General features: G+C 38.7%; 1 protein-coding gene across 1 annotated transcript in view; it reads right to left on the reverse strand.

Moving 5' to 3' along the window:
- Positions 1-885: 885 nt before the first annotated feature.
- Positions 886-25,533, reverse strand: part of LOC127656604 (polypeptide N-acetylgalactosaminyltransferase 16-like) — a 39,588-nt gene continuing 14,940 nt past the window's right edge. Inside the window, exons 5-15 of the mRNA XM_052145005.1 lie at positions 20,887-20,952; positions 19,059-19,180; positions 7,870-7,957; positions 7,320-7,404; positions 7,141-7,244; positions 5,190-5,316; positions 5,004-5,096; positions 4,302-4,385; positions 2,874-2,997; positions 2,628-2,744; positions 886-2,005 (exon numbers count right to left, since the gene is read on the reverse strand). Coding sequence (XP_052000965.1) covers positions 1,862-2,005; positions 2,628-2,744; positions 2,874-2,997; positions 4,302-4,385; positions 5,004-5,096; positions 5,190-5,316; positions 7,141-7,244; positions 7,320-7,404; positions 7,870-7,957; positions 19,059-19,180; positions 20,887-20,952 — 1,154 coding nt within the window. The 3' untranslated portion in view covers positions 886-1,861. The remainder of the gene's footprint in view (positions 2,006-2,627; positions 2,745-2,873; positions 2,998-4,301; positions 4,386-5,003; positions 5,097-5,189; positions 5,317-7,140; positions 7,245-7,319; positions 7,405-7,869; positions 7,958-19,058; positions 19,181-20,886; positions 20,953-25,533) is intronic.

Consider the following 25,533-nt stretch of genomic DNA (forward strand, 5'->3'; position numbering starts at 1 on the left):
TGGGAGTGCAGTGGCTGCAGTAATGTGGTGTATCGGACTGATGTGGTGAAGAAGAAGCTGAGCCTGAAGGCCAAGCACTCAATGTAACAGGCGTTCTATGTTCCAACCCTCCTCTATGGTCATTAGCTTTGGGTAGTAACCGAAATAATAAGATTGCGGATACAAGAGGATGAAATGAGCTTCCTTCACTGGGTGGCACGGTTCACCTTAAGGGAATAGAACTTCTGCTCCTCCACCTTGAAAGGAGACAGTTGAGGGGTTTCAGGGATCTGATTAGGATGCCTCCTGGATGCCTTTCTGCGAACTAGGAGGAGGCCCTGGTGAATAACCAGAACACGCTGTAGGGATTATATTTCTCGGCTGGCCTAGGATTGCCTTGGGATCCCCCAGGATGAGCTGGAGGATGTGGCCAGGGAAAGGTTGTATGGGCTGCTTTGCTTAGTCTGCTGTCCCTTGTGACCCAGTCCTGGATAAGCAGTTGAAGATGGATGGATGGATGGCTTGGAACAACTTTTCTGCAAACAACCCAGAAAAACTGCGTACCAAATGAGAATTGGTGGTGTTTTAAAGGTACTATTTCACACCAACGGTCAGACAAATATTGATTTATTTTTTATGTTTACTGCACTTTAGTATTTAAGCAGTAATGTTATAACTTTGATGTGTGCTCTTATTAGAGATGTAATAGTACATGTGTGTGCCTCTAAAAACTAAAAAGCAGCATTCTGGTGACATTATATCCTACAATATATAATGTTTATCTCCATCACTGTGATTCAGAATAGATATCTGATTAATCAATTCTGTTTTAAATATGCATTAACAGTGAAAGATTTGCTAAATGTATTGTAGCATACACAAATTGACAATTTTTATTGTCTTTGTTTTGTTATTGGTATTGTCTTTATTTTTTCAAACAACATAACTTTATCCTACCACATGTTTAAAATAAAAAGAAATATATATATATATTATTTCTTATTTCAAGTAAATACAAAGTTTCAAAAGGCAAACAAAAAGAAGAGTCTTTGGGCTTAACATGTTTACAAATGCCTTATGTTTGTCACTGGGCTGATGTACAGTACCATCTGGAATAATATTTTATTTGGTTATTTCTTTGCCATGTTAGCCTACAGTGGATATTTTCAGTGCCACACCAGCTCGGTACTTTTTGCAAACTCCAAAAATAATCCTGCTGTAGTAATCTTACACTGTTGTTTGAAATAAATCTCTCAAAGTCTTAAAGCCTTGCTGGTGTTAAATGTCAGCCTCTATGATGCAGATTCATCTCAAGCCATTGCACTATATCCCAATCTAATACTGAACAAATCAACCAGAAATACTTCCATAGTGATGGAATTAAAAGAACTATTCTGACCATCATGAGAACAGCTATTTAGGATTATGCTGCAGATGCCACAGTATTGGTGGGAATGAGGGAATATACAGGTTTATGATTCTCAGGCTGGTGTGAAAGGTAGTAAAAGGCATTTATATACAGATCTATTCTCTCACTTTTGAGACCTCATCCTAACATTCAAAAAATAACCCAAGAATCTTCCCAAGCAATCCCGTCAAATGACAAAACCATGCCTTGTGAACTCCATGGCCATGTCGGAAAACATGAAAGCTAGGAATGCAGCCATTTAAGCTACAATTTGGCAGCAAAATGGTTGCTCTTTTCCTCTCCAGCTATTCCACAGTATATATATATATGAGGTCAGATGTTTCGGACATGGCCATGATCGATTCTTTTGAAAGCAGCGCCTTCAACTAAACCAGTGTGCAAACATTTTCCTCTGGGTCCAAGAGCACCGCTAAACTCTGCCCATTTCCCCTCCTCCCCCTTACGCTCTCCAAATCAGGTGACCAGCTGCGGCTCCCAGGATTGGCTGGCCATCTGTGGGCGGCACTGTGTGATCACAGGTGGGCCTGAAGCGGACTGGCTATCCAGACACAAGCCACTGATCATATGCTGCAATGCTGGACCTCTGGGTTTCCATTTCTAGGTGGAGTGGTGAAAAGGAGAAAGAGGCAAGACAGATTAAAGGAACAGTTCACCAAAAATGAAAATTCTCTCATCATTTAGTCACCCTCATGCCATCCCAGATGTGTATGACTTTCTTTCTTTTGCTGAACACAAATTAAGTTTTTTTAGAAGAACATTGAGCTGATATTTTGAAGTGATATTTGAGCTTCAAATTTTTTGAATCTGTTGAATTGCATTGAATGGAACTACAGAGCTGAGATATTCTTTGCTGTTTACAGAGTCTACAGCTGTCACAGAGACTGGTGAGATATCTTGACAATTATTTCATTAATATTTTTCAGGGAGTAGGATAATTTTTTGCATACGTTTCTATTAAAAAATAGCTTACAGCAATTTTAAGACTGGCTTGTTACCTAACTATTCAGACACCCCACAGAATTGTCCATTGGGAAATATGTTGTTTTGCTGACATCCATTGGGGTAGTCAGTAGTATCTGACCACAAAATAAACAAGAATATCAATAATAGCTCATATGGCAATGTTTTCTGACATACATCAGCCACACCTATTCACAGTTTGTTCTTAATGTGTTATCAAAACTCTAATGGTCCTCATGGCCATTCACCAAACACTCACCTGTCTGGACTCTTTAACATTGCAGGGCTCTAGCCTGACCTTTGACCCCGCAGTAAAGGCTGTGATGGCCAAACACAGGTCATGCTGGCGGATCTGTGGTTCAATTAGTGTCCACTTCTAAATAACAACAACAGAGAAATGAGTGGGTGAGTATTGCACCCAATACTCAAAAAAGGAGAATTTGAGGTTTTTGATCCTACTGAGTACTTAAAAAGATCACAATGCAACAGACTGTTAAATCTTCACCTGTGAGGCAGGTAAGTTTGGTGCTCTCTTACACTCAGCCAAACCCAGACCGTCTGTGCTGTGGCTCTCCAGACAGAACTCACCCTGTTTCAGTAGACTGTAGACCACTTCCTGCTCGGGAATTCTGCCAAACAGAATTCAAATACAGAAAATAAAGAGAAAGAAGGTCAGTACAGAGAGCTGAGATTCTTCACCAAATAAGGTCACTCACTCTCATGTTGCTTTAAACCTGTATTTCTCTTTCTTCTGTGGAACACAAAAGGACACATTTTGAAGAATGATTATGCAGCTCTTTTGCATAAAATTAAAGCAAACAGCCAAGGGGTGAAGCCATTTTAACATAACATTTTTTAACTTAACCCTTCTGTGCAGTTGGCAATCAAGTAACACTTAAAGTGTCAAACTGACCCGGCTCATTAAATCGCAGTTCAACAGTCACAATTTGGACATTTTCACCAATAACTGTTTTATAATCAAGACCCAACCTTTCACTAATTTACAAATGTAATATTTAAAAATTATATATAAAGTAAATGCTCTAAATTTACATTAGAATATTTTCATGTACAGTGTGTTTGTATATAGGTGGGTGTGGGTGTGTGCGGGTCAGGTTTTGCTTAAACCACACACACAATTGTTCCCATTTTTCCCATTTGTTTCCATTGACCCCCATTGTTTTTACACTGAGTAGGTACCCCCTCCCCCAACATAAACACCCTTGCATATGGTGACCAGGGGCTGTCCAGGACCAAAAATGACAGTACCTGAAAGTAGTCCTTATGACTTTAGTGCTATACTTCAAGCCTTTTTAAGCTAAAAGATAGAGTTAAGTTGTTATTCACTAAAAATCAAGCCCTGCTGCTGTTGCTCTCTGTGTGTATTTAAACTTGGCACATCATGATCAGTAATGAGATACAAAAAAGTCAATGGCATTTTATGTTTTAAAAATGTAATACGATGAAGCGTGAATGAGATTTGACAGTTATACTGGTGACAGTAAGCTTTCATTGTATGGAAAAGATGGTGGCTGTGGTGGTGGCGTAGTGAGCTAAAGCACAGAACTGGTAAGCAGGAGGTTGCTGGTTCAACCCCCACAGCCACCTCCATTGTGTTCTTGAGCAAGCACTTAACTCCAGGTTGCTCAGGGCGATTGCCCCTGTAATATGTGCACTGTAAGTCGCTTTGGATAAAAGTGTCTGCCAAATACATAAAAGTAAATATAAAGATCAGGCACATTCTAAAAATGTCTCCTTTTGAGTTTCAGGGAAGAAAGTAACTCGAATGGGTATGGAACAGCACAAGGGCAAGTCAAAAATGACAGAATTTTCATATTTGGGTGAACTTTCTTGAAATATATCCTTTTTTCAGTCCAGTTTTGAGTCTGGCAGCTCATCAGAGTCAAGACACTGTCCAATAAACGTGACTCACTTGAGTTCAGGGTACACATTCTCAAGATACCAGCGGAAAGAGTTACAGTTCAACTTCCGCCTCAGTGCAAGACGATCCGCAATACTGGAGAGAGAGAGAGAGAGAGAGAGAGAGCGATAAAGTGTACAATTAGGACAATATCATAAAAAAGCCTATTTCACAAGCTAACTAGATATAAATCTGCACATCGGGATTAGAAATTAACCAGGGCTTGGAGGAAAAATGCCAGCAAAAGTTGCCAAAATGCCTCACACAGTGCCAGTTCTACCTATACTCAATATATGAAAGTTGCGTAGAGCCCTGGATCTGCCATGGGGCCCCGTTGTGTCAAAGACATTATAAGCAGCCTAGAACTTTTATTTCTTGTCATGCAAACATAACTGTAAAAAGTTTATAAAATATAAAAAATAACTGTAGAGGAGTCACATGTTTCCTAATAAATCCTTTAGAACTTTTAGTCCACGTTTGCACATTTAGAGAAATATGATTGATTCTACAGATTTCTCAAATATATTTATATATACACATTTAATTTTTTCTAATAAAATATGCATTCAACTGTGAAACTCTCGTAAAAAGTTTCCTAGTCAGTCTTAAAACGCCCTTCATATAATAAAAAGTCAACCCCTGGGACGTGAAATTCCCAAAAGTAGAAGAAACACCCAGATAGAAAGTGTACAGGGGATATTAGAGATGTCTGACCTCCCAAAGGCCTTGCCCTGTGCTGACGGTCTTGCAGAGTAATAATACTGTTTATACTCATCCATCCATACTTCAGCAGCTCGCCGTGTGTTCCTACACACACAAACAGAGAAAACAAGACAGCTCAAACGTCAGTCACCTCACAGAACATATGATAGATTCTAGGTGACATAAAGTCTGAATTACCTGATGTATGTGAGAGCATTGCCTTCTGGAAAGTCATAGGGGTGGCGTTTTCTGAAGACGTGTCCGACACGACTGCACGGCAGGATCTCCAGACTGCCACCACACATCCACACTCTGAACGACAACTCTACAATAGCAGAAAGACAGACATTATGGTAGGTAGACATTATGAAGTTATGAGAATAAATATAAAGTGATAATAGAAAAGGTGATGAACAGAGAAGAGAAATTGATGGGCAATGATTATGACTGTGTAGTTCACTTTGGCAGTTCAGTAAGACATCTGTGTTCTTTGGAAGGTTGGTGAAACGTTTAATTGATGTGTTCTTTCTTTGGAGCGCATTAATCAAACCTGACAGCTGGAGCTAAACCAGCAGCATTATCTCTACCAAACACACTCAAACACACATTCAATTCACCAGAGGTTAACAGAAATCATGTCCTCAAGATTCTCCATCACTGAATCATTGAGCGCATCACATGTTCCTACACGACTATCTAAACTTGCAGCTAATTTCCCGCTCATTATTTTCACATGTAAATGAGCTTTTGATTCCCTGCAAATGTTTGCCAGAAGTTTGCAGCTCTTTGCCGGTATTGGTGAACCTCTGGCAAACCTTTGGTAACAATGGACAATTTGCTGCAAAGCTCATTTGCATGTGAACATTTTCTGTGGCGAATTGAATAGTTTGCCATGAACTCTGGATTTTCGTATGGGTAAACCCCTTGACCCGCGTGCTTACAGGCTTGTCCAATGTGTTGTGCGCATGACTGTTTTGACTAGGGCTGTAGATTTAATGTTATATATACAAATAACTCATTTAATAATGTACACAATCGTGTCCCTGAACCATAATAAGGAACATTCCAACCATCTGAGCAATTCAAGCTTGATGTAACATATTTTTTCAGCAGGGGGCAGTAAGCGAAACTTTACACAACCAAAGTGAGACACTCCAAAAGCGTCCATCTGACGCATGAGTTCACTGACACCAGGGCTGGACTGGGAAGAGAAATCGGCCCGGGATTTGACATAGCAACTGCCCCAAAAGTTGAGCGGGGGGTGTTCGCTGTCCTATTCTGCATATCGCGGCACCGTTTTGTTGTTCGTTCTGCATAACGTTGTGGCTCATTTTAACTTATTGTGGCTCATTTTAACTTATTGCGGCCCATTCGGCCCGTTTCACGGCCGACCCACCGGTCCGCTCGGTTATCCAGATGGCCAGTCCACCCCTGATTGGCCCCAAAGTGCGTCGGCCCAGCGGGAAAATGCCCGGTATGCCAGATTGCCAGTCCAGCCCTGCCTGACACGTCTTTAGAAAAGCCCTTATTATTAATCTATCTCAGACAGAATGACAAATGGATTGCTATGGACTATAGGCCAATAATAGGCCAATGGTCAATACTATGGAAATAAACAATATATTGCATTCTAAAGCCACTTACTGTATTGTCTTATCAATGCTTTGCCTGTCTGCCACAACAATGTTATGCATTTTAAAGTTTCTGAATGATTTTTATAATATACTGTATATTATATTTATAATGATTTAAATATAACTATTTATATTTATTTAATCATTATTTATTGAAATCTTAATGGCCTTTCTCAGCACATATTTATAGACGTGATTAATTTTATTAATTAATTGCCATATAATGTAAGTAATTCGATTTAATATTTTCATTGATTGACAGCCCTAGTTTTGACACAAAAAGCAGAGAATAACACTATTGTTTCAAATCTCTTGTAAATGTTTTACATGCATTGTCGGATATTTTGAAAAAGCTGATTTTTGGTATTAATCCGCGAATTGGTGTGCATGAAAACACATTCGTTAGTGGTGTAAATATGAGTAACATTAATAGTAATAGTAATATTACTAAATAAAACAACTTATTTAGTAAATAAAACAACTAATGTGGACTTCTAGTAAAAGAGTGAGCTTACCAAAGTTCTCTCCACCCCATATATCCATGTGAGTGTCATACTGGCCCAGGTAATTAAACCTGCTTTTATCTATTACAAAGATTCCACCAGCAATTACTGGAGTCCTGCAAGAACAGATGCTGTTAGACACAGATACATAGAGATACACAGATAAATAGAGGAGCCAAGTTTATAATGACCTGATTGGTTGTGTAGGGTCATTTCTTGCCATTTTCTGTTCTATGGGAATCTGCTCCCATTTGAAGTGTAAACTCCAGTCAAATCCTGGGTGAGAAAAAGTGAGGAAGCATTATTTCCGTATCACTCTAATCAATACATACAGTTATTTTTAATGTGTCTGCAATGAGACAACTTTCAATTTACAGGCACGTCAATGTCAACACCAAACAGATTATTCTGATCACTGCTAACAACATGATCAATCAATCAGGAAATCGACATGCTGCTTCCGAATGTTCAAGTACCCAGAAATCGAATGACTAACAGCAGACATTTTTTGCATCAATTCCAACATGTTTACCTTTCCATGTGATGCTACTGAGCAATCTTTGAGACATAGGGTCAGGTCCCATGGAAACCAAGAAGTGATTGCGTTCACATAAAGAAAGGTGAGCACGATTCGGAGGTTGCATTTTTGCTCTAATATTACAGGAGATCCTTCCAATGGCAAAGTGGTGACCTGTCTCAGAGATCACAGACTTACACAGAGATCACGTATAGTTCTCTCACCTCCTCTCAGGTCTGCAGATGCTGCCATATAGACAAAGTTATCCAGACTGATGACATCAATGATCGGACTGACAACTCGGGTGTGATCCTATGACAGAACACAAACAGAATGTCCACATAGAATTAAATGGGTAAAAATCTTGATTTAGTTTCTTCTAAATTATAGAATTTATACCTTTTGAACTGACACTTATTTTTGATTCAGATATGAGATTCCTCCCAACTGAGTTCACCTCCCGAGTCTTCTGGTCCGAGTCGTTCGTTCTTTTGTCACATGACAAAAGAATGAATGACTTGGACAAGAAGATTCAATCCAGAGTTGAACTAATAATTTCTGTTTCTCATCATTTGTCCTTGTCCTTGGGCATTCCAAATTCTCCCCAATTTGGAATGCCCAATTCCCAATGTGCTCTAAGTCCTAGTGGTGGCGTAGTGACTCGCCTCAATCCGGGTGGCAGATTATGAATCTCAGTTGCCTCCGCATCTGAGACGTCAATCCATTCATCTTAACACGTGGCTTGTTACCGCGGAGACGTAGTGAGTATGGAGGCTTCATGCTATTTTCCGTGGCATCCACGCACAACACACCACGTGCCCCACCGAGAGAGAGAACCACATTATAGTTACCACAAGGAGGTTACCCCCCAAGTGACTACCCTCCCTAGCAACCGGGCCAATTCGGTTGTTTAGGAGACCTGACTGGTGTCACTCAGCACACCCTGGTTTCAAACTTGCGACTCCAAGGGTGGTAGTCAGCGGCTTTACTCGCTGAGCTACACAGGCCCCCTCGATTACAATCTTTAATAGATTGACAGCCCTATTTTAAATCAACACGTTTTTAGGGTTTTGTCGAGCTAAGGTAAAAGAAACGTAGCTTTTTATGTCACTATATATGCATTTCCATTTGGTACCACTAGTGACGCAGACATCACACACTTCATCTTTACATGTTATCAACATTTTGTCCATTGAATGATCGTCACATGTGTTGTTCCTCTAAATCCTTGCAACGTAACCATTGCAATCTCTTATGGTGAGGAAAGATAAATACAAAACATTTCTTTGCAAGGCTGTAACCACATGTGTGGAAACTGACCCTATTTAAAGTTTAACGCTGTGATACTAAACAGTGTGTGTGTGTGTGTGTGTGTGTGTGTGTGTGTGTGTGTGTGTGTGTGTGTGTGTGTGTGCACGTGCTTAGCCAGCAATAAAACAAATGTCAAATTGCAGGTCAGTGTGACTCTTTGCTTGCTGCTGTGTAATGAAACACGTGCATACATAAAACTATTTATGAGCATGTTATCATTTGGATCGCATAAAGCATTGCACTAGGGAAGTTCAGATTACAACAGCACAATCTACACAAGTGTTTTCAATTAGAGCTGACGGTCACTGGGAATCAACTGAACTCAAGAGAGATTCTCTGCTCAGTGCTTGAGAGGGAAACCCACACCTCCATCTGCAACAAAATTACACACAGACAAAGTACTTTTATACATTCCTACAGCATTTAATGACACCCCACTAGAAAGAAGCTCATATCTAAATTGTTTCTCTGTCTGCCAAAAAAAATACTATGGTGGTACCATTGTAGAGTGATGGTCTCAGAAAGAAATAAGGTGCTTTCATATATAGCATGATAATGATTGATTACTATATTAATTTACCATTGTAATTACACTGTATTTTAAAGCACTTTTACAAAAATAAATAATATTTTGCATAAGGAAAATGTGGACATTTTCAATACTTGTCAATACTTGTGTAGTAGCCTATCCTACCCCTATCTAAGCTGAATATGCAAAGTTAACAATTAGTAAGTCATTTGTGGGGTTTGTTTTGATTTGTTTGAGAATTCCAACCAGCCTGACATTGCAGCATTGGGTCTATCTGTTTGTCTGACCAATGATCACGTTGCAATGATGTGGGAGTAAAATATTTATTATTTTAGCAATTTCGTTTGGTGGCATTAGTTGTAAAGTTACACACTTCCCCTTTACAAGAATCTAGAGTTCTGACAAACTTGCCACAAATTTGCCACTCGTTATTATCACATTAAGATTAATATTCAACTTTATTGTCATTGTGCAGAGTAAAGGTACAGATCCAATGAAATGCAGTTGTTTTCGCATATCCCAACTAAGCTGGGGTCAGAGCACAGGGTCAGCCATGAAACAGCTCCCCTGGAGCAGATAGGGTCAAGGGCCTTGCTCAAGGGCCCAACAGTGGTATCTTGGCAGTTCTACAGCTTGAACCCCCGACCTTTCAATCCAGAGCCTTAACTGTTGAGCCACCACTGGCTTAAATGCAAATTTCCCATAAATTATTGGCAGAAGTTTGCAGCTCTTCACTGGTCGTGGTGAACCTGCAGCAAACCTTTGGCAAAAATGGACAATTTGCCGCTACTGGCAAACACTTCTATGGCAAACCTGTGGAAACAATAAACAATTTGCCGCAAAGCATAATTTGCATGTGATAATAAAGAGTGGCAAATTTGCGACATGTCTGCCACAGGGGTTTGCCAGAACTCTCGATTTTCATAAGTGTAATATTCCTAAAATAGGCTTCAATTGCTTTCGGTAAAATATAATTTTTTTAATTAGACATATTCTTGACAGGTTTCATGAGATTCTTGCTGGTATTTGTGGTATATATTTTTGAGGCTTAGGTTGTAGAGCAGGTCGCTACTAATCGCAGGGTTGGCGGTTCGATTCCCGGCCAACACGACTCTGCATCCCGAAGTGTTCTTGGGCAAGACACTGAACCCTAAGTTGCTCCCAATGGCAAACTAGTGCCTTGCATGGCAGCTCTGCCGCCATTGGTGTATGAGTGTGTGTGTGAATTGGTGATTGGGACACAGTGTAAAGCGCCTTGGTAACCTCTAAAGTAAAAAAAAAGCACTATATAAGTGCAGACCATTTACCATTTAATAAAAAAAAAAACTCTTATAAAGTAACTTAAAAGTGAAGTAAACAGTAATTACTTTAGTAATCAATAAAGCAATCTGATTTTCAATTTTAGACATAATTAGTCATTTGTAGTGACTTTCTTTTTGAGTGCCGTACCCAACACTGGCTGCTATTACCTCTGTTTGACATCAGTCAATGTTTACTGGACTCAACCAGTCACTAAGCTAAACTGTGAGTAGATAATAAAGAAGTAGTTGTGTTATTTTCACATCTCCCTTATTTCTCAAAGTACCCATCATCAAGATCCATTCAATATATAATGACCATTTACTCTCAAGCTCTAATTCTCTTTCAGAGTGTTGTTTCTTGAAGTACAGATCATTATAGATCATTTTGCTGTTGTACAGGGCTGTATGCCTGATTTCTGCCATTAAAGTGATCTGTGATGTCAGAGCTCTCACAAATGTATGTGCCACAAAGCCAGCTCATAATGTCTGACTAAGATGTTTGGCTTCTTGTAGATGCAAACATAAATAAATTAATATTAACAAAGTCAAAGAAAATACAAATCTGTCAATAGAATTGAAAATGTGTGCTTAACTGAACAGATATTAAACTAGAAACAATTTCTAAAAATAAAATTATAATTGGTTTAACAATTTTTTTTGGTCTTATTAAAGTAGTTGCATCCCAAATCACACATTTCTGTGCTGTTCTACACCATTTTGTAATGTAAGATGTGCGAATAGAGTGTATACAAGGAAACTGCAATGAAAAGAAGTGTACTACGAGTACTCTAAAAAAAACCTAAGAGTGGAATGTTGAACCCTTCTTTCACTTGGCGACCACAGCTTGCCCTATGTTGCAGAAGGGGCAGGGTTACCTGGCCGCGACACTGGCCTGAAAAAACAATTGCAATTAATGGTGAATGTGGTAACTAGCGAATCTTTTGTGATGGCAGCTGCTTGCTAATGTGAGTTCAATACTTTACCATTACGAAGAATCTAGAGTTCTGGCAAACTAGCTGTAAAATTGCCACAAATTTGTCACTCACTATTTTCACATGCAAATGAGCTTGTGATTCACAGGAAGTGGTGAACCTGCAGAATACCTTTGGCAATAATGGACAATTTGCTGCAAGTTTGCAGCAAAGCTCATTTGCGCGTGAAAAAAATCAGTGGCAAATTTGCAGTAAACTCTCAGTTTTTGTAAGGGCCATGCTGTGTGAATGTGTACTGTACACTATCTTAGATATAAGTTTTGAACTAAGTTTGGCTAACATGCTAAAGCTAGCGGCAACGCATGCGCTGTGAGCGTTACTACAGTTTATAGATGTTAAAGATTCCCCATTTCGTCTTTATAGCGACATGGTCGGCTTTGGAATTTTTAAGGTCACTATACCTGTTTCTGTACCTTAAACAATAAAAGTGATGAAATGAGCAACATTTATTAGTTCACAGTAGGGATGTTATAAAATATCTATATTTTTTTCTTTGAGGCATCAATATTTTAAAACTTGTCGACATTTAACTAGAAGCCCAATTTGCATGCTTTCAAATTCATTCAGCTGGATTCTGTTTGACAGTCTGGTAATAGCATTGAGAGACCACAAGAGGGCGATATAGCATTTACTGAAGCACACATACACACATAGGATGAGCTGATGTGGTGCGGGAGATAACAGTCCAAAGTAACTGAGGTTTTTGTACTTCTGATGAATAAACAAAGTGGTGTTGATGAGCAGGTTAGTTTATGAAACGGGTGAAATGTGCAAACTGAACGATTAGAAATGGTGACGTTTATTATGCAATTTCTGTGTATGCATGGAACAACATCCTATGGACAGATGAGACAAAGATCAACTTGTACCAGAGTGATGGGAAGAGAAGAGTATGGAGAAGGAAAGGAACTGCACATGATCCAAAGCATACCACCTCATCAGTGAAGCATGGTGGTGGTAGTGTCATAGCGTGGGCATGTATGGCTGCCAATGGAACTGGTTCTCTTGTATTTATTGATGATGTGACTGCTGACAAAAGCAGCAGGATGAATTCTAAATTGTTTCGGGCAATATTATCTGCTCATATTCAGCCAAATGCTTCAGAACTCATTGGAAGGCGCTTCACAGTACAGATGGACAATGACCCGAAGCATACCCGGGAAGTTTTTTAAGGGAAAGAAGTAGAATGTTATGCAATGGCCAAGTCAATCACCTGACCTGAATCTGATTGAGCATGCATTTCACTTGCTGAAGACAAAACTGAAGGGAAAATGCCACAAGAACAAGCAGGAACTGAAGACAGTTGCAGTAGAGGCCTGGCAGAGCATCACCAGGGATGAAACCCAGAGTCTGGTGATGTCTATGCCTTCCAGACGTATAATTGTTGAAATTGACTGCAAAGGATTTGCAACCAAGTATTAAAAAGTGAAAGTTTGATTTATGATTGTTAATCTGTCCCATTACTTTTGGTCCCTTAAATAGTGGGAGGCACATATACGAACTGTTGTAATTCCTACACCATTCACCTGATTTGGATGTAAATACCCTCAAATTAAAGCTGAAAGTCTGCAGTTAAATCACATCTTGTTCGTTTCATTTCAAATCCATTGTGGTGGTGTATAGAGCCAAAAAGATTAGAATTGTATCGATGTCCCAATATTTATGGACCTGACTGTACATCTGGCCTTCCACATCTCTTTCTGTCCTTATTAGAGCCAGTTGTCCTTGTCTTTGAAGACTGTAGTGTACACCTTTGTATGAAATCTTCAGTTTTTTGGCAATTTCAAGCATTGTATAGCCTTCATTCCTCAAAACAATGATTGACTGATGAGTTTCTAGAAAAAGTTGTTTATTTTTTTGGCCATTTTTGACCTAATATTGACCTTAAGAGATGCCAGTCTATTGCATACTGTGGCAATTAAAAAACAAACACAAAGACAATGTTAAGCTTCATTTAATGAACCAATAGCTTTACCCTTTTTCTCCCCAATTTGGAATCCCAATTCCCAATGTGCTCTAAGTCCTCATGGTGGCATAGTGACTTGCCTCAAGGCGACTCTCCACATCTGAGACGGTCAATCCGTGCATTTTATCACATTGCTTATTGAGTGCGTTACCGCGAAGACCTAGCACATGTGGAGGCTTCACACTATTCTCTGTGGCATCCACACACAACTCACCTTGTGACCCACCAAGAGCATGAACCACATTATAGCAACCACGAGGAGGTTACCCCATGTGACTTTACCCTCCATAGCAAACGTGCCAATTTGGTTGCTTAGGAGACCTGACAGGAGTCACTCAGCATGCCCTGGATTTGAACTTGTGACTCCAAGGGTGGTAGTTAGCATCTTTACTAGCTGAGCTTCCCAGGCCCTCATGGTGCTATTTTTTACATCAGTAATGTCCTGACTATACTTTATGATCAGTTGAATGCTACTTTGGTGAATTTAAGTTCCAATTTCCTTCTGAAACAGCAAAAAGAATATTATAAGTTGAAGTATCTTATTTTGAGGGCCTTTTTCAGTAAAAAAAAAAGAATTATAATAAATTATGTTTGCGATTTGATTAATTAATCATATCATGTAATTAATTTAATAAAAAATGAGAATTGATTGACAGCCCTTTTAAATATTAAAGAGAGCTACATCCTGGCTTAATAACTAAGCTCTTATGCTAGAGAAAGCAGTTGATGATGATGATGATGATGATGATGGTAATGGCCTTTTTAATGAATTAGGAAAACAGAGAGGCTACATGGAGCAGCTGTGAGAAGTCAAACTGCCTCTCTCTCTCTCTAATTCTGAGAAAATATCCCTCTGAAGACACAGAATGAACTCAGGCCATGCATTACTCATTAGTGACACTCAGCACTCAAAAATGTTACAGTAGTGTCATCTGTGGCAAGTCACAGAGCTTGAGAGGAGTATTCAGGGTCTCCACTCCTTTTGACCAAAAGATTTCTATTACTTATGCAGTTGTTCGTGTTTACTGGATAAGACTTGAAGGAATCATTGGAACTGGTTAACATCTCTGTACCTGAGTCTACTATATGGAAAATATTAAACAGGCATGGTGTCCATGGCAGGACACCACGAAGGAAGCGTCTGCTTTCCAACAAAAACATTGCTGCGCACCTGAAGTTTGCCAAAGACTGCCTTGACCACCTACAATGCTACTGGGAAATGTTTTGTGGGCTGATGAAAATAAGGTTGAATTGTTTGGGAAGAACACCAAGCACTATGTATGACGTACAAAGGGCACTGCATACCAACATGAAAACATGATCCCAACGGTGAAGTATGGTAGAGGGAGCATCATGATTTGGGGCTGCTTTGTTGCTTCGGGCCTGGACCACATGCGTGAAAAAAAATTATCCCCAAGTTTATACAATAGCTTTCCTACAGGATAATGTCAGGGTGGCTGTGCATCAGCTGAAGGTCAGTAGAAGTTGGGTGATGCAGCAGGACAATGACCTTAAACATTTAAGTAAATGCATTATTATTTTGTTTGCCAAAGACCACCTTGACACTCCACAATGCTACTGGGAAATGTTTTGTAGACTAATTAAATTGTTGATTTGTTTGGGAAGAACACGAAGCACTACGGATGCCGTAGAAAGGGCACCACATACCAACATGAAAACATCATACCAACTGTGAATTATGGCAGGTGGCCTGGGCTGCTTGTCATCATCAAGGGAAAAATGAATTCTCAAGTTTGTCAAGATATTCTACAGAATAATGTTAGGGTTGCTGTGTGCTAGCTGAAGCTCAGTAGTAGTTGAGTGATGCAGCAGGACAATGACCCTAAACATCGAAGAAAATCTACTACAGAATGGCTTAAAAAAAAGAAGAAAATCCACCTTTTGGAGTGGCCCAGTGAGATCCCAGACCTTAACCCAATAGACATGCTGTAGAATGGCCTCAAGAGAGCCGTTCACACCAGACATCCTGAGAATATGGCTGAGCTGAAGCAGATATGTAAGGAAGAATAATACAAAATTCCTTCTGAACATTGTGCAGGTCTAATCCACAGCTACCGGTGGTATAGTGTATGAGGTTATTGCTGCCAAAGGAGGCAGCAATAACATAGCATTTTTAATGGGATGTGTTCAATAATGACATGTTAGGTTATAATTGTTTGTGTGTTGTGTGTCAGAATTCCTGACATTTAATCGTAGAAATCATTCCCTGTCTTAAGTCAGTTAGGATCACTATTTTGTTTTAAGAATGTGAAATGTCAGAATTATTTATTTCAGCTTTTATTACATTCATCACAATACCCAGTGGGCCAGACATTTACATACACTTTGTTAGTATTTGGTAGCATTGCCTTTAAATTGTTTAACTTGGGTCAAACGTTTTGGGCAGCCTTCCAGAAGCTTCTCACAATAAGTTGCTGGACTTTTGGCCCATTCTTCCAGACAGAACTGGTGTAACTGAGTCAGTTTTGTAGGCCTCCTTGCAATGCTCACACATGCTTTTTCAGTTCTGCTCACAAATTTTCTATCAGATTGAGGTCAGGGCTTTGTGATGACCACTTCGATACCTTGACTTTGTTGTGCTTAAGCCATTTTGCCACAACTTTGGAGGTATGCTTGGGGTCATTGTCCATTTTGAAGACCCATTTGTGGCCCGAGCTTCTAATTACTGTCTTGAGATGTTGATTAAATATATACACATCATTTTCCTTCCTCATGATGACACCTAATTTTTGAAGTGCACCAGTCCCTCCTGAAGCAAAGCACTCCACAACATGAAGCTGCCACCCCCATGCTTCACGGCGTGGATGGTGTTCTTTGGCTTGCAAGCCTCACCTATTTCCCTCAAAACATAACGATGGTCATTATGGCCAAACAGTTCAATTGTTGTTGAACTGTTTGGACATTTCTCCAAAAAGTACGTTATTTGATCCCATGTGCACTTGCAAGCTGTAGTCTGGCTTTTTTATGGCAGTTTTGGAGCAGTGACTTCTTCCTTGATGAGCAGCCTTTCAGGTTATGTCGATATGGGACTCGTTTTTACTGTGGATATAGATACTTGTCCACCTGTTTCCTCCAGCATCTTCACAAGGTCCTTTGCTGTTGATTTGGGGTTGATGTTTTTACTTTTCGCTCCAAACTACATTCATCCTGAGCGGTGTGATGGCTGCATGGTCCCATGGTGTTTATACTTGCAAACTATTGTTTGTACAGCTGAACGTGATACCTTCAGGCATTTGGAAATTGCTCCCAATGATGCACTAGACATGTGAAGGTCCACAATTGTTTTTCTGAGGTCTTGGCTGATTTGTTTTAATTTTCCCATGATGCCAAGCAAAGAGGCAATACATTTGAAGGTAGGCCTTAAAATACATCCACAGATACACCTCCAATTCAGCACACCTCCAATCAGAATCTAATTGGCTAATTGCCTAAAGGCTTAACATCATTTTCGAGAATTTTCCAAGCTTAAAGGCACAGTTAACTTAGTGTATGTAAACTTCTGACCCTCTGGAATTGTAATATAGTCCGTTAAAGTGAAATAATTTGTCTGTAAACAATTGTTGGAAAAATTACTCATGTTATGCTCAAAGTAGATGTCCTAAACAACTTGCCAAAACTATAGTTTGCTAATATAAAATCTGTGGAGTGGTTGAAAAATGAGTTTTAATGACTTCAACCTAAGTGTATGTACATTTCTGACTTCAACTGTAGGTTTAGGATTGGGATTTGAGTTTGCAGTCAGCTTAGTGAAATATGCATTGCTGTTGACTGCTGTGACAAATCTCGCTCAGTGGTGAAGGAGGAAGCAGGAGCCAGGTGAAAAATCCAGCATAAGTCATTTTGAATCACACTTTTCAGCATTACAAACATGGTTGGCTTTTCAGCCCAATAAATAAACACATGCTTTTCAGTACAATAACTAAATACACATGCACAACAGCATTGCTTTTCAGCCTGCTGACACACACATTCGGCTTTGCGTGTCTCCCTCTCCGTGTGCCGCTGTCTCCTCTCCTTAAATACTCCCGTCACTCCTCACTGAACACGACACAGGTGTGAAGCACAGGTGGACCACTCATTCACCACTCATCTCCCCCATTGACCGACTCAGGCCGGGACCATCCAGCCAGTGACCCCCCCAATCACCACTCATCTCCCAGTGCCTCACTCTGCCCAGATGCCGCTCGGTCACGCCCATCACCAAAACTGCATTAAGTAATTTACAAAAAATACAAATAGCTTTTGCTTCCACCTGAGGACACAAGGAAACTAGTCAACAACACTTCCAGCTTCAGCCACTGGGGGCAGTGGTTTAATTTTTGGTAAGCACAGACTGATTTCAGCAGCAGAATTTTCTACCTCCTGCTGCCGAATTCACAGTAGTTTCCATCCAAGTTGTGATTTCAATTTATGCGAAAAAACATAATATCGCAAAAACAATGTGTGACTAAAGCCACATTTCCATCCCACGTGTTCAAATGAACAAAATCTTCACTTCTGGATAAATTGTAGCCACTAAATAAAATTAGAGTTTAGAACACGCAGAAAAAACACTGTAAATAACTTTCATGTCTGGGAGCATTATGTGTGTGAGTTCCTCCATCCTTATGTCTTTACAGTCTGTATTTATAATATATTTTTCAAAAGTGTCAATAAACCTGCTCTTCGGCACAGTTTAAGTTTGTATTCCACTTGTTTGGTCTGCAAAGTCTTTGCTAGCTTTGGTTTTTCTAGAAAATTTTATTTCAGGCCAACCAGAGCAACATTTTAGATAAATTCAATTGGAATTTATTTGGTAAAGGTGTTTCCATCATAGTTTATGCACATTTCATCTTTTCGAATGAAAATGTATCCACCTCAAGCAAACATATGTTTTAATTCACATTTTGGAGATTTATTCAAATCTTGATGTTTTCATCTAGCATTTTTTTATGCAATATCACAAAATGTGCATAAAATGATGTCAATGAAAACACAGCTAGTGCGATCAGTCTGCTCTTATAGCATTGGGAATTCTGATTCATTTTAATTCAAATAGTAATTTACTGATGACATTTTAGGCCTTCTTTTTTTTAGTAAAATGTATTATATAAATATTTGTAGTTTATTATTTATTGTATTTAGAGTTAATATATCTGTTCAAGTTTGAATTATGTTGCCATTGTCATATATTTAAAAACGCTCCTTATTTTTGTGCCAGATACATACTGCTCTGTTTGGAAAAATTTATTATTTAATGTTTATATATATATAAATTGACCCTTAAATGTTAGTAGCTTATAGGGGCACACACCTCTTTGACTCTCTGGATCATGGGCTGCAGCCAGTCTGTGTTCACCTCACAGTGACTGTCCAGGAATGTGAGGATGGAGGCAGATGCCGCAGACGCTCCTCTCACACGAGACCTGATCAGACCTGACCAACACAACACATTCATTATGTATACATACTGTACACTTCCCCAAAACTGCAATAACCCAATACTGTAACAGATGTATTTCAACAAAACTATAATACATTTATTATGCATAAATCACTGTCATAAAATAAGTCAATATAAAGCATGAATTACACAAACATCAGCATTCCTAATGTCTTCAGAAGACTTCGAATATAGGGTCAGAAGAGTATGGACTACTTTTATTGTACCATTTTGGAGCTTTACAATCTGAATTTAAGGAGGGATTTAACAGACAAATTATTATTTATTAAAGATGGACACATGCATTTACTTAAAATGAAGTAAATGCATTAGGTATCATTAACCAATTTTTGTATAGCATTTATTCATCTTGGTTAATGATAATTGAAAAAAATATAATTGTTCATCGTTAGTTCATGTTAGTTCATAATGCATTAACTAATGGTGACATGTACAACTTATAAATGTTGTAAAATTATTATTCATTATTAGTTCATGTTAAATAATTTGTTTTACTAATGTTAACATAATTTATACATAACTATTGTAGAAATATTGCAATAATTACAGATGACTAATAAATGATCATTTGACTTTTTAACTCTTTAAAATTGAGCTGCTATAGATAATTAATTAAAAACTACTCTCTTTAACCAGTATGTAAGACTGTATTTCAACTTTGTTAATTAAAAATAGCATGAAATATAATAAGAAATAACCTTTTAAATAAAAAAAATATACTTTGTAATGCATTAAACTAAACACTGATTAGGAGGAAAGATGTCCTGAGTTACTTCATTAAATTCAAAAGGCATTATATTCATAATCTTAACATGCTTCGATATCTAATGCCTGCAAATATCCATTATATCCAGCACAGCCATGTTGCATTAGGCATCAACTTGACAATCAATTTAAAATGTGAAAGTGCCAGGCAGTGTTAGGTAAGTTACTCAAAAAAGTAATCCAATAAAAATGACTAACTACTTACGTAAAGTTGCAATCAGATTACTGATTATGTCATATAAAAGTAATTTCCCTTTTTTCAAAGTCTTATGAAAAACTATACACTCTGCACCACGTTTCTCCCTTACAGTGACTCATTAAGGGGTGTACGCCCTTCAGCTGGCAAGAAAATGCAAAAGGACGTACATATGAACATAATTATTGTTTTAAATTCTATATAAATAATATTACTTTAGAAATGTGTAACCCAATTAATGTACTTAATTACTAAAGATATTAACTTAATTGAAAGCCAGTAATTGTATTGTGTGATTACTAGAATAAAAAGTCTAAAAAGTTATTTGATTACATTAACTGGTTACTTTGTAATCAGATGCTTTTATTTATGGCAACTTTTTATAATATATTTAATTATTTAATTATACATTTATTTACTTAATTAATTTTGTCCAATATATCCCTCCATATGAATCCTCTTTTGTTGTATGGAATAGAGATGCCTGATAAATATCTGCTTTTGTATTAAATTGATTAGGGAAGAAACATATGGGTTTGAAACGACTTAAGGGTCAGTATATAAAAACACAATTACAACTTTTTGGTGAACCGACCCTTCAGAATCTTGTAAGAGAAACAGCTACACTATGTGGAAGAGCAAAGCTATGAGAACTTTGAACTCCACCAGTTGTTACTGCATGTATTGTGTATGAATGTATCTACCCTCTTCACGTACCTTCCCGCCGTTCATTTCTCAGGCAGCGTACCTTCGGGATCTGAGAGAGCAGTTGACAGTCTTCAGCTAGAGAGAGAGAGAGAGAGATTACTGAAAAACCTGACGCTAAAGGCCAAAGTAAACTTCAGTCCGCTTACAGGACGCGTGACACAAATCTCATCATCACCAGAGTGCACAAGCAAGTTATTTGCACTAATTCGTGGGTTCACAAGATGACAACACTCACATTTGAGCCACTGATGTCCAAAAGAAGCACTAGAAGAAGATGTAATCATTGCTAAACATTAGGAAATGAAGGGAAAATGAACAACAGTGGATGTACAAGTCAACGGTGTGAGTGTGAAGAGGTCTGGAGATACTTGCATTTGTATAACTCGAGTCAGAAGGAATATAAAGACATTTTAATGAGTTAAAACTCCCGAATTGAAAGTCGGGCTTTACTGTGAAAATGGAAGTATACATAGGGCTTAAGTGCAGGCATCTTGTATCACCATGAAAGGGTTTATTTAGCAAAAATGATTTGGCAACTATACATTAGCACACTTATTACATGAATTCCAATGAATACATAAATAAATAAATAAATAATAGAACAGGAATTATTGATTTAGTTTAAGTTATTGGTAACACTTTACAATAACTTTCCCTTTGTTAAGGGTTTATATAGGTTTATTCATGACCAATACGTAATTTACAAAGGCCTTAAAATAATTTATATGCAGTTATAGCAACATGTATAAGAAGGGCAACTTTCAAGCAATACCTTCATAAAAGTGAGCCATTTCACCTCACATGTTATTAATACTTAAGGCTTATTTGTAACTAATGACCTTTGAAAATGTACAGTAATGTAAATGGGACACACATGAAGAAAGCATTTAGGACTTGCCAACATTAGAAACCTATGTACATAAGGGTCAGTGTGGTTTAATGGTCATCAGGCTTTATTATATGATATACAGTGGCAAGAAAAGTATGTGAACCCTTTGGAATTATCTGGTTTTCTGCATTCATTTGTCATAAAATGTAATCTCATCTTCATCAGTTACAAGTATAAATGAACACAATGTGCTTAAGCTAACAACACACAGACAATTATAATATTTCATGTCTTTATTGAACACATCCCATTAAAAATTCACAGTGCTGTGGGAAAAGTAAGTGAACCCTTGGGTTTAATAACTGGTCGACCATCTTTTGGCAGCAATAACCTAAACCAAGTGTTTCCTTTAGCTGCGGATTAGACCTGAACAACATTCAGAAGGAATTTTGGACCATTCTTCCTTCCAGAACTGCTTCAGCTCAGCCATATTCCTAGGATGTCTGGTGTGAATGGCTCTTTATTGGTCATTCCACAGCATGTCTATTGGGTTAAGGTCTGGACTCTCACTGGGCCACTCCAAAAGGTGAATTTTCTTTTTTTTAAAGCCATTCTGTAGTGGATTTACTTTGATGTTTAGGGTCATTGTCCTGCAGCATCCCCCAACTTCTACTGAGCTTCAGCTATCACTCAGCAACCCTGAACGTATCCTGTAGGATATCTTGATAAACTTGGGAATTCATTTTTCCCTTGATGATGACAAGCAGTCCAGGCCCCGAAGGAGCAAATCAGCCACAAATCATGATGCTCCATCTGCCATAATTCACTGTTGGTATGATGTTTTCATGTTGGTATGTGGTGCCTTTCCTACAGCATGCGTAGTGCTTCCCAAACAAATCAACAATTTCTTTAGTCCACAAAACATTTCCCAGTAGCGTTGTGGAGTGTCATGGTGGTCTTTGGCAAACATCAGGGGCACAGCAATGTTTTTGATGGAAGCAGCAGCTTCCTCTGTTGTGTCCTGCCATGGACACCATGCCAATGCTTTCCGTATAGTAGACCTATGAACAGAGATGTTATCCAGTTCCAATGATTCCCTCAAGTCTTTAGTGGTCACTCTAAGATTCTTTTTTACCTCTTTGAGCATTCTGCGGTGTGCCCTTTGAGTCATCTTGGCTGGATGACCACTTCTAGGGAGAGTCTATTACAGTACTAAATCATCTCCATTTACAGACAAATTGTCTATCTGTGGACAGATGAATATCTAAACTATTCCAGATAATTTTGTAATCCTTTCCAGCTTGATGCAAAGCAACAATTCTTGATCGTAGGTCTTTTTTGTAAAGCATGGTCCACGTCAGCAGATGCTCCTTGTGAATAGCAAACTCAAAATGTTTGAGTTCTTTTCATAGTTTAAAGTAGCTCCAACCCACACCACCAATCTCATTCCATTAATTGGATGCCAGGTTTCTCAACTCCTGACTCTAATTAGCTTTTTCTGATGTCATTAGTCTAGGGCATGTGTGTCAAACTCGGTTCCTGGAGGGCCACAGTCCAGCAGAGTTTAGCTCCAACCCTAATTAAACACACCTGAAGCAGCCAATCAAGGTCTTCAGGAGTGCTTGAAGATTACAAGGAGGCATTCTGGAACAGGGCCATGGCCCTCCAGGAACTGAGTTTGACACCCCTGGATTAGGGGTTCTAGTAGCAAAGTTACACAATCCCTTTTTCAATCACACTGTAATAGACTATTTTTGCTGCATTTCAATAAATCATGAATGAGGGAATTGTATGTTTTTGATTAATATACTGTAAGTATGAATACGTGTATTTAGTAGGAATTTATAACATGCAAGTTTAAATGCTCATTATTTGTCAAGTATTGCATAAATGTCCTATTTTTATTCTCGTAATTATAACTGCATATCAATGATTTATAATACATTTATAAATTACTCATTAGACATTAATGAACCCCTATCTAAACCCTTAACAAATGGAAAATTAAGGGGTCTGGGTAGATCAGTGATAAAGACGCTGGCTACCACTCCTGGAGTTCGCTAGTTCGAATCCCAGGGCATGCTGAGTGACTCCAGCCAGGTCTCCTAAGCAACCAAATTTGCCCGGTTTCTAGGGAGAGTAGAGTCACATGGAGTGACCTACTCGTGGTCGCTATAATATGGTTTTCTCTTGGTGGGTGCATGGTGAGTTGTGCATGGATGCCGCGGTTGGTGGCGTGAAGCCTCCACACAGGCTATGTCTCCTTGGCAACACGCTCAACAAGCCACGTTATAAGATGCATGGGTTGAAGGTCTCAAGACGCGGACGCAGCTGGGTTTCGTCATCCGCCACCCGGATTGAGGTGAGTCACTACACCCCCATGAGGACTTGGAGTGCATTGGGAACTGGGCGTTCCAAATTAGGTGAAAAGGGGAAAAAAACTAAACATTTATGTAAAGTGTTACCAAATTATTTTATTACGTGAGATGGAAGAGACTGCATAGTTATAAGAGAGACGATTTAGCGGTCACTATATAGAATGCAGCTAGACTGATCACAATCAAGTCTTCCAGAGAGCTTGTAAGTAATCTGTGAATGGAAATATCTATTCACAAACAACTACATGCTCACACAAATGAACACAATCTAAGCCACGGGTGACCTTTGAGGAGGAAGGATTAATTACAGCACGATCACGCTGCACTGATCAAGTAAATCTAGAACTGTGAGTAATCAGAGCGAGAATAGGACAAATGACCAGCCAGATCATTAATTCATAGTAATCATATGTGTGTTTGTATGAACACAAAAGCTCTTCTGGTTTGTATTGAATATACATATGTGTGTGTGTGTGTGTGTGTGTGTGTGTGTGTGTGTGTGTGTGTGTGTGTGTGTGTGTGTGTGTGTGCATGATTAAAGAGAGAGAAGAGTGACAGATGGTAATGGGGGAGGGTGTACCGCAGATTACTCAGGGGACAAAAGTCAAATCACACTCTCTATAACGTCAGATATCATGAGTGATCTAACGGCAAGATTTCTCTTCATGTTTTCACTGTGTTTGTCAATTAGTCTAAGAGTCCTCACAGTGTATCTAAGAGAAAAACATGTGTTTGGGATACGTTGTTTAGGTTTGCTATTTAATATCATTTTTGAAGAGATAAAATAAGTAATATGTCCGAAACAGCTTTTATACTGATGACTGAAGTCTTTATCTTTATATATATGTGTGTACATGAGGTATTACTTTTAAGTATCATATTTTGCTATTTGAAATTAGAAGGACTTTGAGCTTCCAGTCTTAAATCTATTCATTAACCTTAACATTAAAACTTAACACGGTCACTGTTAAAATCACGTGTCACTGCATTTGAGATCTACATCAATATATAATTTCAAAGCCGTTTCTACGCAAAGGTGAACTAGGCGGACTCCTAGGGCACCACCTGCTGGTAGGGTGCCAACGAGGATGCCTCTGCCACCCACCCCACCCCTATGACTGGAGTCTTTATTTTAATGTGCGTGGTCATGATTCCCTACCTATATTGCAAAATTACAATTCATATTTTTAGAAGCTAAACCTTTTTAATGAGGAAAAAATGACACCAATGTGTGCACCTTTAACTCCATATCATTGAACAAGAGCTTATCACTGGTCTACAGTCCACAGCAAATTTGTCAATCTGTCCGAGGTAGACTTATGTAAGTATGGTTTGTTGCCTGTACAGCTGGAGTTGTGCTTACTGCCTCCTGCTGACTGAGACTAGCAAAAACATGAAGGTGGTACTTCAAGTTTGAATTGCTCCGATAGTAGGAATATTCCTTATTAC

Source organism: Xyrauchen texanus, chromosome 16 (genome assembly GCF_025860055.1).
Source record: "Xyrauchen texanus isolate HMW12.3.18 chromosome 16, RBS_HiC_50CHRs, whole genome shotgun sequence".
Lineage (NCBI taxonomy): Eukaryota > Metazoa > Chordata > Actinopteri > Cypriniformes > Catostomidae > Xyrauchen > Xyrauchen texanus.